This window comes from Xiphophorus hellerii, chromosome 10 (genome assembly GCF_003331165.1).
Source record: "Xiphophorus hellerii strain 12219 chromosome 10, Xiphophorus_hellerii-4.1, whole genome shotgun sequence".
Classification (NCBI taxonomy): Eukaryota; Metazoa; Chordata; class Actinopteri; order Cyprinodontiformes; family Poeciliidae; genus Xiphophorus; species Xiphophorus hellerii.
In genome coordinates this window covers 24,847,593-24,861,629 of record NC_045681.1, presented here as the reverse complement: position 1 = coordinate 24,861,629, position 14,037 = coordinate 24,847,593, and the positions used below count along the sequence as shown (strand labels likewise).

The 14,037-nt window shown below is 38.6% G+C and overlaps 2 protein-coding genes across 6 annotated transcripts in view; one reads left to right on the top strand and one right to left on the bottom strand.

Annotated features, from left to right (window-relative positions):
• The window catches only part of reep3b (receptor accessory protein 3b), a 31,338-nt gene extending 28,873 nt beyond the window's left edge, over positions 1-2,465 (bottom strand). For both annotated transcript variants that reach the window (XM_032573770.1, XM_032573771.1), the window contains exon 1: positions 2,136-2,465. In XM_032573770.1, the coding sequence (XP_032429661.1) occupies positions 2,136-2,167 (32 nt within the window). In that variant the 5' untranslated portion in view covers positions 2,168-2,465. The remainder of the gene's footprint in view (positions 1-2,135) is intronic.
• Positions 2,466-10,341: 7,876 nt separating this feature from the next.
• jmjd1cb (jumonji domain containing 1Cb) overlaps positions 10,342-14,037 on the top strand; it is a 125,282-nt gene continuing 121,586 nt past the window's right edge. For 2 of the 4 annotated variants that reach the window (XM_032573472.1, XM_032573471.1), the window contains exon 1: positions 10,342-10,766. In XM_032573472.1, the coding sequence (XP_032429363.1) occupies positions 10,611-10,766 (156 nt within the window). In that variant the 5' untranslated portion in view covers positions 10,342-10,610. The remainder of the gene's footprint in view (positions 10,767-14,037) is intronic. The other 2 variants (XM_032573475.1, XM_032573473.1) reach the window with 2 other exon arrangements.

The window sequence follows — 14,037 nt, the reverse complement described above, 5'->3', positions numbered from 1 at the left end:
ACACTTTCTGGAATATTATTCAGTCTAACGCAGTTGAGGTGTAGCTATGAAAATTATAGCGCTCTTCATTCTTTGTAGGTGGGAAAACTTGAAAAATCTGCAGTCCATCGAATAACTATTCTCTCCACTATATATTATGTGACAACATTTTTAGAAAATATTTTCTTTAGTTTCACCAATGCAGATTACATCAGAACTTAGTTAGGAGCTAATGCTAACACCCACTCTGAGCAATCACATCTCTAAACACCCATGAAACTCGTTCAGGTTGGACCAACAGGTTTGTTTTGATTTGCTGTTAACTAGAATAACTGCAACCCATCCTGTACACTCATACTGTAGAAGAGTTTGGCCCACTTCCAGTCGTCAGAGTGTAGTTCGCATCTTGAATAAACAAATGAACATGAGCAAAAGTGTGAGATCATAAGAAGATATGTTTTGATGCATTCGATTTGCACTTGGAAGTAGGAATTTTCAAAAAGCAACTCCAAACACCAGCAATGTCAGAGGTGCCTCTACCAACCCCAAGTAAAACTCTAATATGACTGCTGCCTTAATTAAAGGTGATGATAGTGATACTTATTACCTGCTTATTTGAACTTTGACTGTTTGAATCTTAGTAAATCAGTCAACAGAGTAATGACCCATCTGCTCATAAATGTATTGTTACAATGTTTAAATGTAAAGACTTTGTTTTCATACTCAGTTAGTAGTTGATCCGATTACTCGTCACAGCAAGGAGAAAATCATGCTGATTTTCTGACTTGGAACTTCTGGTGATCATGACGCAAAGAAGGATTCTTCATAAAAATCAAGAAAACTATGGACAACCCTGACCATCCTCTTCATGAGACAGCCTTAGAAAAACAGAGGCTTCTTCAAATTTATTGTAATACAGACCACCAGGAGAGATCTTTCCTGCAAACAACTGTCACTATCTACAATAACTATTTGAAGAATTTAAATTAAAATGAGTAATAAAAACATTTCATTTCCCTTTGGGATCAATAAACTACTTTTGAATTTGAATCTTGACTCTATCCTGTATCTGTGATTGTGACATTATTTGACAGGGTTTTTATTAGGGGTCCGACCAATCGGCCAGAAAACTGCAATCAGTTTTCTGGCCGATCACCGATCTTTTGAAAAGCTTAACCTGCCGATTTTGGCCGATACCATTTTTTTTTTTTGTCTGAAATGTTGTTTAATATAACAAGAAAGTTGTTGAGTTGGGAAAAGCGGAGTCACTATTGTTAATTGTAAACTTGCAGACATAACTTGGTGGGCTGGTCTGATTCTTATACATTTGCCGCTAGATAAGATCAGTGGATAAGATCGGCTTCATATGTAAAAGTCGGCCGATCACCGATCTCCCAAAATTAAGGAAATTGGCACCGATAAATCAGTGCACCCTAGTTTTTATTTCTCTTTCAAATAAAACCTGAATTAAATTACATTTTGTTTTAAGTCCCTGTTTCAGTGCCCACATAGTTTGAAAGTCTTGAAAAATACTTTTTTTGTTTCTAGAGCGTTAGGTTTGGTGTGACGTAATTCCAGTAAACGAAAAGAACCTACGCAATGACATTCAGTATCCACATCCGAAATGACGGCCTAATTGATTGTTTTCTCTTAGAATGACTTTGAACAAGGTGCAGAAAATCAAACTGGCAGGTCAGTTTGCTGGGCTGTGAGCAAACAAAATCCGACGACAACCATCACGGTACCTGAACACATCACGTTTGCCATATGAAGCTAGGCAGGGTTTACAAACTGTTCTGATTTAACACGTAAAGTCTTCAAGAGTGAACAGAAGGTGCTCCCAGTGTGACTCACCGTCAGCCCTGGTGGCTGAGGGTCACACGCAGCGTTAGCATGAAGTTCCTGGTCCTCAGACCAGCCAGCATAGGGCCCTACAAGTTCCATATCACCTAATATAGCCACTAATAATCTTACAGCATAAACAAAATCGCGTGCTGTTGACAAAAATTTCACTACGTTACAAGAATGAGAAAGTTTTAGTTCGGAACCTGACGTAACTAGGACAACAGGTTAGCTAACCTAGCTATTACCAGTATTGGGTTAAACTAACTTAAAGCTAAACTCAGTCAGGAGTTGTGAGCCACGTTAGTACTTACACGACGCTTCTGGAAATGATCCAAGACACCATGACCTCTGCCTTTGCTGGGTGAAGATGTGTCAGAGCAGGAAGACAGCACCGATACAAGGTCTATTGTCAGAACTTCTTCGGCCAAAACTTCGACGATCAGATCCAGCAGAACTTAGCCATATCAAAGAACAGCAGGCATCCAGGACGTTGAAAACACCGCGGATCTCACTGATCACTCCCTGTAGTCATAACCTGGTGATTAAATACATATCCAAGAGGAGCGCAATGGCTGTTTCTGACTGTTCTTCCTTCGCCTCCACTTCTCTGCCCAGTTCCTGACACCACAGCAGTACAGATGGAGCTCGGAGATTCTGACGTAAACAGGAAGAGAAGAAGTTTCCGTGCATTTCATTGGCCAGCGGAACATGTTTACAAAGAATACTCATCGCCATTGGTTGGTCACTCTTTCTCCGCTGAATGATTGAAGCGGAAGATTTTGAAGTTGAGCTTTATGTGCTCTGATTGGTCGGATTCTCTTAGACGGGTTTATCGTGTTTTTAGCTTTACTATTACCTAGAGACGTTTAAAAAGCACAGTCAAGACAAAATGTTTTGTCCACGACACAGGTGTCATTTTCTGTAACTTCATCACGTTTGAATAAATTTGAGACATTTTTCTTAGGTTTTAGGAGTTCTCTGCTCACATCTGAAAAGTCAATATTTAGATTGTTAACAGCTATACAGAACATCTACAGTTCATTCTTTCTTACTGGAAGTAAACATGCTTTTTACGTCACTCAAGTTCAGATTTTAACAATATTGTTGGTAATGCCCACTACACAATGGTGGTGCAATGCCCAGCTGAGGCCGTTGTTGTAACAAATAAGCCAGACTCAGGTGAGCAAATCTTTCATGATTCGTTTATTAACATGTGGAGGAGGGCACACGTGGCACCATGTGCATATGAGTTCTGTACTTGTCTTATCCAAACATACTATCACAGGATCCTGAAACAGCACAACTAGAATGTACTGTATGTGGCTGCTTCTGTTGGTGAGAAAAAGAAATCCTGCCAACACCGTGTTTTTCAGATGATATCTCAGATATCCCCAACAACAGAATACAGGATTGATAAGAGAAATATCTTTGCACTGGTCTACTGCAGTTCATTCCTGTACTTCTTGCAAAATCGTTGATTGTGAAATGACTTCTTTGCTACTCTTTTTGTTAAAGACTGTTGTCCAACTGTTCCCCCCTTAAGCAACACTCCAGGTATGTTTCTGATGAGGGAATAACATTATGACATGATAGAATATGTAACCTTTCAAAACCAACATTAAAATAATTTGAGGCTCCCTCAGTCTAAAAATTTGACTTACTCATTTTAGAAGGGAAATTTCATCTGTGCTCATGAGTGTACCAAACTAAATTAGCTCATCATTTAGAAGCAGGGCAAAAATACAAGAAAATTGAGAATTTTTATTTGAAACATTTTAAGCTAGTAAAGCTATTTGCAGTAAATCTGTATGCATCTGATTGTTGCTGTACAATAATCTGAATAGTGTAAATTCTTGGTAAAGTTGCAGAGTTTGCAAAGCATGTCACTGCCAAAAATGTTTGGTCATGATTGTACAAAACATTACAGTATTTTTCAGGACTCATTTTTATCATGTGTTTGATCTCAGTGAAAACACTGAATGATGGAAATTTTCCCAATACATATTGAAATAAAACTTTAAAGTAAATTAGAATTTTTCCATAGCATCTGCTATTGATAGTTCAGCTTTTTGTAGCAGTTGTACAGTAAGGTTCTGGTTTTTTTGTGTCCACTGAAATATGTTGTCTCATAAAAGTGTCACTGGGTTCTGCTGAGTTATGGAGATCACACAGTTCTGGACTGCAGGAGTCTAACTGAAGACAAATCAAAATTGCCTGAAATGTAATGAATGTCTTCAAACCTTTTTCTCAGACATTTCGATGGACATACAAACATCTGTGGATTCTGAACCAAACAAAGATTAGTTTTATTGTAGCAATATTTAATCTGTTCCTGTTATTTATTGTACACAAGGATCAGAACTGAAGCAAAGAAATGATTTTGATAAATGCATGCCTTTATCTAACTGTGTTTGACTCACCCAGGAACACCAGAAACACTAATCGGTAGACTACCTTTGTTTAACTCATTAAACAGGCCTCACAATTTTATAAACATAGCTCTTGGCAGACAAAAACCCCATCTGTGAGCCTCTGCATGCCCAGCTTTATGTGCATTGTGTATGCATTAGTGTGAGCAGGTTGTGCATAATGTCGTCTGAACTATGTGCATGTGGGATCCATGAAGGCAGGCTTCAGTATTTATATTTCTATATAGAAATATATGGATGAACATACACACATTGAGGAGGCTGAGAGGTATAGGTTGGGAGGGAGGAAGGGGAGCAGGAGTCATAACTGCTTGTTATTCATAAAGGCAGCTGCTGTAGTGTGCAGCAATGTGAGGGAGAATTCCAGTGGAGCCTAGGTCTGGTCACACAGCCTGTATGGACCGCCATCAGACGATTACTGTTGAACATAACACACCTCCAAATACTGGTTGATGTCTCGCAGATCATTCAAATTTAGAAGACACAAACATTGGGAACTTAGCAGCGCAAGAGTACAGGTCAAACAATGGCTTAAAGGAGCACACAATAATATCTGAATCATAGGCATTATTAGGGCTTTGTCCATCGGTATTGCCGTAGCAAAGGGCTTTTCAATGTGTGGGGCTTCCACAGTTAGGCACAGGCTCATCTTCAGAAGCCTGTCAACACGAGGCTAAATGAACTGTGATCGCAGCAGAGTAGTTTGTACTTTTAGCTCTGTAAATGACAAGGTAGCTGTGGCATCATATTATGTGGCGCTATGCAGAGCTAAAGTAGGTAAATCTCACAACATTCGTGAAACAAATAAATGGAACATTAAGTATAGCATCAGCATAAAGTACAAAGAAATAATAGTAATAAAGTTTTGTTGAGGGGCGGGGTATGATTGTTGATTTGCTCTCTGAAGGGAAGTAACTCTGAAAACCGCTGCTGTAGAATAATGAACAGCTTCATTGTGTTACGTTACTGATTGATGTAAGTTTAAATATAAAAATTCTAGGGTCTTTCTACATGAAGTTAGTATGGTCTCTCTGAGAAGTTGTGTTCTTCCTATACTCCAGCTTCTTCCCACAGAACACATGGGAAAACAGCAGTGGTGGATTGAGATAACAAAACAATCTGGCAAGGAGGTAATGAAACTGACCACTTTTTAAAGTTCTGGGAAAGTGGAAAGGAAATATGATGACTATGTGTACAGATGGAGGAAACCCTGAGCAGGGAAAGTGACTTATAGACAAAGGGATCTTACTCAACCCAAAAACTGAACCAAGAAGAAACTAAGAAACTCAACAGAGGAATCTGCAGTTACTATTTGTAGAGAGCACAAATAGTAACTGCAGTTAATAATCAAAATTGATCTAAATACAAAACAATTGACAAACAAAGATCAAAGAATATTGGATTATGACAGTCATAGTTCACTTTTCTAACCATTTTCCAGAAGCATTTTCCTTTTAATTATTTTTTATTATGCACATAAATATACAGCAAGATAAAGAGGAATCCTTCTGGAAATCATCAAAAAAGTTTAACTGCAACTTTTCCCTTCTTCCTGACTTTCTGATATCTACAAATGCAATAACCAACAACATGTCACTTTGATGCACCGTCCCATAACATGCAGACAGCACTAACTGATTATTCAAATGATGTGTGGTAAAAGTTATAGGTTGTTTTGCATGTATATTTTCATTAAGGTTGTTTATGTAACTTACTCTAATCCCAAACATGCTTATAAAATAAATGCTGTTTTAGGTCAATTAGGATTACAAAAATGTGGCTGTTTACTACATTTATACCAATCAATTGCCCAGAGATTGGACCAGTTTTTCTTTTGGTTTTGAATGGGACCTGTCTGCTGTAGCTTCACATATGACCATCTAATTCTGACTATGTACTGTATAGATAATGGATGGCTGGAAGGACAGATCTTGTTTTTAATAAGCAGGTAACATACTAGAAAACCTGTTTTTTCCTTTAATTTATTGCATGCATCACAATTAACTTTGTATTTAATTTGGTGGTATGATGAGGGAACACCCATTGGGGCCATGTTTTAACTTGCTGATTTACTGAAGTATTGAATATTTCTACATGTTTCCTCATGTGATCCTTTATTTTGTGAAGCGCACTAGTTCGTTTTGCAGTAAAACATCCCTACAACATGATACTTCCACTCCTGTACTTCACTTGGTGTTTGCAAACGTTTCTATTGTTAATGTTTAACAATATAATGGTTAATGGTCATTGTTGATTTGGTTTTAGTTTTCATCAGACCATAGGATATACCTCCGGAAAATGACATGTTTGCAGTTTCAAACGTTCTGGGTTGTTTGGTTTTTTTTGGATCAATGCATTCTCACTCTCCAGGTGCTTCTGAGCCCATGTTGGTACAGGACTTGTTTTATTGTGAATAAAGAGACTGAAACTCTGAAAAACCTATGGACTCAGAATGGAGTTTAAAGTATTTTATTCTGGAGATGTAAAGACTCACTAGAGCAGCCCGGAAATTCAGTCATGACACGTGCCTGAAAAATAAAGTGTTTTATTTAAAAAAAGACAACAGCAACAGCACACTGAATCATCAGCTGCAGCACTGCAGAGGAAAGTGGAGGGATTGGTGACCTGAGAAACACTTCAAATGAATCCATTAGTGTGTGGGATAAACACACTAACCTGATCTGCCGATCAGCTGTAGTACTGATCAGCCGAGAGGCGATGAACGGAGCAGACCCTGATGAAGGGGTCAGAGGTGAGAACATAGAGATGCTCCTGTGATCCGCTCCGGTCCCTGATGATGTGCTAAATCCCCCATATCGTTCAGCACATGCACAATTCCTCATCCAAATCCTGGGTCAGACGGGCAGTGTGGTGGTCATTCACAAAGAGGCACAGAGAAGAGTAATTTGTAGGAGCAGGCGTGAGTGGGAAATCCGTAAGACATGCGTGGGTCGAGGCCCAGATAGACAAACAGCGACAATCAGACAAGAGCAAGGCAAAGGGGACAACCCAGGGAACAAGAGCAACATCACAACGATGAGGATGAGAGTGCTGGAAGACTACTTGCATCATGTGTTTGATAATCTGGCAGCATGAGTGTGTGTGAGTGAGGCTTAAGAAGGGGAATAATCAGGGAAGCAGCACAGATGTACGGAATAAATGATAATGAGGATGGGGCATTGCATGGATCGGCTCAGAAACAAAAGACACAAGGCAGATTGTGAATATCACAGGAGAGATGTCTACATGGTCAACAGACTTTAGGTCAAGGGACTGAAAGGAGGGAGAGCTGGTTGATCAACCATTTCAGAGAGCAGTGAGGAGATGTGAGATTGCCTGGAAAGTCTTTACATCTTATTTGGTTCCAGAGTTTGTAGGTCCGGTGGATGGGTGCTATATCCAATTGGGGCTAAAGTTGGCAGATCCTAAAAGACTCAAGTGTCTTGAGGTGCTCTGAAAGGTGGCAAGGAGATCTTGAGAGAACACCAGAAGGTTGAAGCCAGCAAGGAAAGACAGCAGTTGACCACTTGACGTCTTCAGATTTCCCAATTGATATCCTCCCTGTGCATCTCTTAAAGGAAACATTTCACATTATTGGGCCCAGTATTCTTCACTTGGTAAATTGTTCCTAATCATGTTTGCTCTGTACCAGCTGCTTTCAAGCACACTGTAGTGTAAACTGTTATTAAAAAGAAAAATCTTGAAGAAAAGAATTTCTACATGTAGGCCTTCATCTGAAGTCGCTTGTATGATTAAAATATTGAAAAAGGATTATCTTCAACCAACTCCAGATGTTTTGATGGTGTTATGTTTGTGAAGAGTTTTGGTCTGTTTCTTTTATTAAGGTTGTTGGCACTAGTGCCCATTATAATTATCTTTGCAGGAAGAGGGGCAGAGAGAAGAGGAAGACATGCAGAGAATGACCTGGGGCTGGGAATCAAACCCGTGACAGCAGTGTTGAGGACAGTAGCCTTTGTATATAATAATGATCAACATGTGAAGGGCACATTCACATGCTGATGATGCCATGCTACTGGACTGTAGTTACAGCTGCCCTGGGGCAGTCTGATAGAAGGAAGGGTTTTACTTTTAGATGCATCTAAAAAGAAGCTGTAGTGGCTAAGTTGCTAGTGGGGAAAGATTCATTCTTTTTGTCTAGATGAACTTTTTATTATCTTATCATAAGTTTTTAGAACTCTTTCCATCTGGAGAAGTGTTTTGCCCAAGGACACAAACAACGAAGGCAGGCAGACTGGGAATCAAACCGGCAATCCACTGATTGCAGAGAAAACTCCCACCAGTGTTGTCACCATTGCCCCCCAGATCTTAGGATCTGCAGTAGCATTGAGATGGTACTTTCAAGAGTTTTTTTGATCTTTTAAATGTTTTCTGGGTTTGTTTTATAGATATAGCTGCTGCTGACCAGTTGATCACAATGTTCCTTTGTACAGATTTCAATATAAAAGTCTAAAAGGCACTGTCATGGCATGGATTTGATCTTATTTGTCAGAAAAGTCTTTTTCTATTTCTATACAAAAGTAAATATCTTCTCTCCCCCCCTTTGTTGCTGTTTACCCAATGGTTCCATCTTACAGGTCCTCTTTTGTGATCATTTTACATTACCCACTCATAAAAAGTCCTTCTATTTGGAAATTACACTCCCATAGAAGAACTAACTGATTTCCTGATACTTGATCCTCATCTCATTGTTTATTTTCTGTCAGAAGAGATCTTGGAGTGTTTTAGATAATTATTTTAAATTAGATAAGCAAGTCAAGACCAGATTGATCAGTTATGTTGGATCTCTAGAGTAAAACCTTTTCTTCAGTTAGAAGTCTTTGAAAATCCTATTCATGGTATCATTACCTCTAGATTGGTCTGCTGCATTTGTCTTTATATTGGCACTGAACAATCATTTCATCAATAGTTAAAGTTGCTACAAAATGCCGTGGAATGTTTGTAGACTGTCAGAAGTCATGATTATATCACACCAGTTGTGGCTAATTAGTAGTGGCTGCTTAAGTTTTTTCCATCAGTCTATCCATTGTTTGTACCAGCTTATCATTGCAGTATTGTGGGGTAAGCTGGGCGAGGGTATGGAGGGGGTGGGGCAATATTAAGTTTAATACTGACTTTAAAATTCTTTTTCTTCCCTTTAATGTCTTACCTGGTTTTGCATTCATTTATTTAGCTGCTCAAGCCATATATTCTCAAAGGAACTTTAGGATCATTTGGCCAGATGCTTTTAGTGCAGCCTAGGTCTAAATCTTAGAATAAAGGGAATTTAGTAAAGGCAACCCCGAAATTCTGTCCAGCCTGTAATTTGATATTTGTACTGAAGAGTCCATATGTCTTTTAAATCCTCTTGAAAACATATCTTTTCATGTTTATTTTTAACTCCAGTTCAGTTTGAGTTCCTTCTGGTGTTTTATACTGCATTGTCTGCTTATTGTGGTGCTTTTATTTCTAGTTTGTTTTCTCTATTTTTTATTGATCATACTTTATTTTGTTTTGTCTTTTTTAATCCCTGATGCATTTAATTTTGTGAAGTACATTGGTCAACTTTGTTATTTTTAAATGTGCTATAAAATAGACGGTGTATGTAAATATCTGATTTCAACTATTGATGAAAGAGAGCAAAAACAACACAGCCACACTTAGTGTTTACCCAATTTAGCATATTTTAACTGGAACTGTAAGATACAAGTCCATGTTACTATTTATGCCAAAAATGTAAGTAAAAAAATTTTAGACATAAGAGCTGCGACAGTTTAAAAAATAACTATTTTTTTGCACACAGATATGACCCAATTTTTCACAGTTATTTTTCAAAACCAGTTAGCCCCGAAGCAGACGCTGTTCTTGTTTATGCTAATAATAATGGATTAATGACAGACAGAGGCAGCCATGGCTGTAGAACAGATTCTCTCTCCATTGTAGACTGATAGGGTTCTTGGCTCTGGTACAAGAAAGAACATTTGTCGTGGTGCCTTTGCAAAAATAGCTCCAGAGTGACTGGAGACTGGCTGTGCGGAGGGATACAATAGTTCTGCGGTTTGTGAATGCTTCGGGAAGCAGCGGAGAAATACTAGCTAGCATGGATTTGGTGCGGTTCAGTGTTCCACAGTTTTTTTTTTTCACCCTCAAAAAGAAGAGACTAACGCTTGAGCGGGTGGAGATTGCTATTCCATTAAATCCCAGTCGGGTTTTCAGGTTTTACTAGCGAACAACTTTCTTTATCTTTTTTTCTTTTTTACCGTTGGATTCTTAGTAGCCACTTTAATGTCATAAATGACACGTCTGTGAGGTCGTCCTTGTTGGGAAGTTTTCCGAGGGGGGTTCGACCAGCAAAAGGCCATGGCAGTCGAGGCTCGGCCGGAGCTGGTCGGAAAACGGTTCCTCTGTGTCAGCGGGGACGAGTCACCTGAAATCGGCGATATTGTTCGGTTGCCATGGAGGTCCGGGGTAATACGAGCCGTCAGCAACCGTGACAGCACCTATTCCGACCTGACGGTAAGGAATGTGGGGATTTTTATCCTGCCCTGTGGTATATTACATGAAACACAAATGGGAAAATCTGTGGTTCCTGGCGAGGCAGCGAGGTACTATAGTAGGATTGCCAGGCTGAAAGATTTTTCTTGCTTTGTTCCCATAGATACGAGACCCAAGACTCAACATCTCGTATCCCGTATTGTTTTGTGTATTTTCGCTGCTATGTGTGTAGATTTGCCCGTTACTGACTACACAAGAAGCCAGTCAGGCTGCCAGCAGGGGGTTATGGAAAGCAAACAGCTAGCTGCGGACAGACAGTTCTCTGCATATTTACATGGAAGTTCTCAGAGTTTTGCAGCCCGTGTAACATTTTCTGTGGCCACATCAAACCTGTGTGTTCCCATACTTGCTTCGTGAAAAGAATCTTTAAACCGCAGCGGGCTATCAGGTGGTAGGTGTATAATCAATTAGTGCAGCCAAACAGCTGGCAGGTCTTGTTGGTGCTGCATTTGTTTAAACATGTGGAGGAATTTTACTCCCCAGCAGCTAAATGTTTTAATCTGCTGTACACTGCAAATCAGCTGACGGTGATGAGCTTAGCTTTTCAGTGTTTCTCTCGCCTTACAGACTTAAGGTTGAACTAATCCCCATTAGCTCTTGGTTACACAGTGTTGGTAATTTATTCATTTGTTTATTTGTTAATTTCCCCCCTACTGCCTGTCCTAAAAATAAGCTCAAAGTGTTAGAAAAGACTATACATATATACATAAACGTGTGCTGTAGCTCAAACAATAGTCAGTTACTCATGGTGTGGAGAATTGTTCAGATTTTAAAGGGAACATGCTGCCACTGAGCAGCAGCAGGAATCTGTTTTTGTTTTTGACCCTCAGATTATAAAAAGGCATATTTTTCACAACTGGTGCCAATGACGGCAATACAACTATACAAGAAAAATATATGTCTTGACAAGCCCTTGGCTAGGTACACAGGATTTTTCCCCACAGTACACACTGTACAGTATGCCTATGCTCAGTTTTCTTTTGTTCCCAGACACCTTCTGTCTGCCTGTGCAGATAACTGGGCAGAGCCTAGCACAGATCTGATTTGATCATTTCGCATATTCTCTTTGTGTGCATGTTTTGCTGATTGAGGATAGCCTGTCAGGATATATTACCTCTTCTACCAGAAATCAGCTGCTACTGACAGAGCTTTGTGCTAGAGTTATTCTTTGTGTCTGAAGTAATGGGTAAGACATCAGCTATAGTTTGTTTCTCATGTGTTCTCTTGCATACATTCAAGCTTAAAAGTAGGACAATGTTTGTATTACAAGTTCTTGTGTTTTGTTGTTGAGTGCTTCTGCAGCTTTCCAATTGAAATGTTGGTAAACAGATTTTTAAAGCTACACGATCAGAGTTTGGTTATTTTGAATTTCGATAATATATTTCATATTTTGCTTTTACATGCATCATAGGGAGTAGCATAGTTTCATGAATTAATTAGCGTTGCACTGCTAAAGACTCCTCACAGTGATAATTCCATGAACTGCATTGAAATATGCATATGATCCAGCGAGTTTCCTGGTAGCTGGAGCTTCAGCAGCAGTAGAACTCTGGTTTCATCCATATCATGGTGTTCAGTCAGTTTAAAAAGTTGAAAAATTTAAATGTGAATTCAAGCTGTCAGGATTTTGTCAACTGTTTGTCAGATTGTCATTGATACAACTGCATTGCCCATACTTTCTGACCCTATTAATTGTCAGTTCAGTAGCATTCCTGAGTAGAGAAAAAGTAAAACCAATTAAGGCCTTATTTCACCTGTTTTTCTATGCTTTGTGTATTTTTGACCTTAGAGTAAGATGTTGACACTAGCTGAATAGTTGGTGCTCTAGTTCTGAAGGATGAATAAACATATCTGTCACTGGGATCGCAGTATAACTATATAACTGGAGTATTAGCAATAAAACCTGACCGTTTGAGCAGCCATCTCTGAGGTTCATATTTATTGTGTTATTAATTGTAATGTAGGCTTTGATACAAGATGGGAAGGGACTTTTGCAGGTGTTATTTGTGTCTTTATGTTTAGAAGCTTCTGTTTATTGTAATTGATCATTTGTATCAATGTAATAAACAAGCAATACAGTTGAGTCTTTCAGATCAGTGCTGGTATTCAAAGCATTTCCTAAGCTCTCTCCTTTATGACTACAAATCTAATAGTGTGAGAATGATAATTGTCCTTTTCATTAAATGAATCATTTGCAACCTAATTTATTTGACGACTTTGCTGTTGGCTAACTAGTTAAGAGCTCCTTGTCTTTTGCCCCCATGTTCCTCCCTAGTTGATGTTTGTTTTGATGACAAATTGACTTGGCTACGACTACAACTGTTCACAGTATGTTTGTCTTTGAACAGAGATTTGTGGGGCATTTCTGAACTAAATATGGAATAGGTTTTGACAGCAGATGAATTCTGCTTCGGCATCTTAAGACGTGACAAATATTGATCAGTTTGTTGACATTCACACTATTCCTTAATGTTCTGACCAAATCTCGACAGTAGTCTTTTTGCTCATTTTTAATAAAAATGGAAGCAAGCTGAGATAACATATTTTATGCAGACGCTAAAGTAAAAATATCCAGACCCACACACACTTCTCAATGTGCTAGCAACAAAGTTTTGTCTTCCTGTGACAGTTTCTGTATATGGTGAAGGTGTTTTCTTTATCACTCATCAATATCTTAGATTTGTGTTCATATTATTTCTTCCTGTACATTTATATTTATTTTGTGGTGAAAGCAAATGCAGAATACCTTTAAATAACTCATAAAATATAAAGTGGTAAATGGAAAAAAAATAAACAAGCAACAAATTTGTTTATGTTGTGCATTACTTTACAACTCTAACATCCATCTGTGTTTAGGAGATGGCCTGGTAGTCACATTTTACAGTTGCATTGCCTGTTATGTAATCACATTATTCATTGATCAGTTCAAAGTCTAAAGAGAAATGTAAGGTCAGACAGTAGAGCTTTCGCTATTGTTCAAAGTGCTTCAAATATTAATCTGATACTTATATTTTTTTGTGTTTTAATTGCACACTACATATGTAAAGTACAGTAAAAGTGTAATTTCATGTATATGATAATTTTAGATTAGATTTCTGCTAGAGGTGTTCTAATCATGGATCGCCAATCAGATAATCTCTGAAAAAGAATCAATCTCCTCTGCCTCCTCTCTGTGTTCTTCAGAATTACTCAGCTTGGTCAGAAACAGCCAATCAGAACCAGCATTAATCAG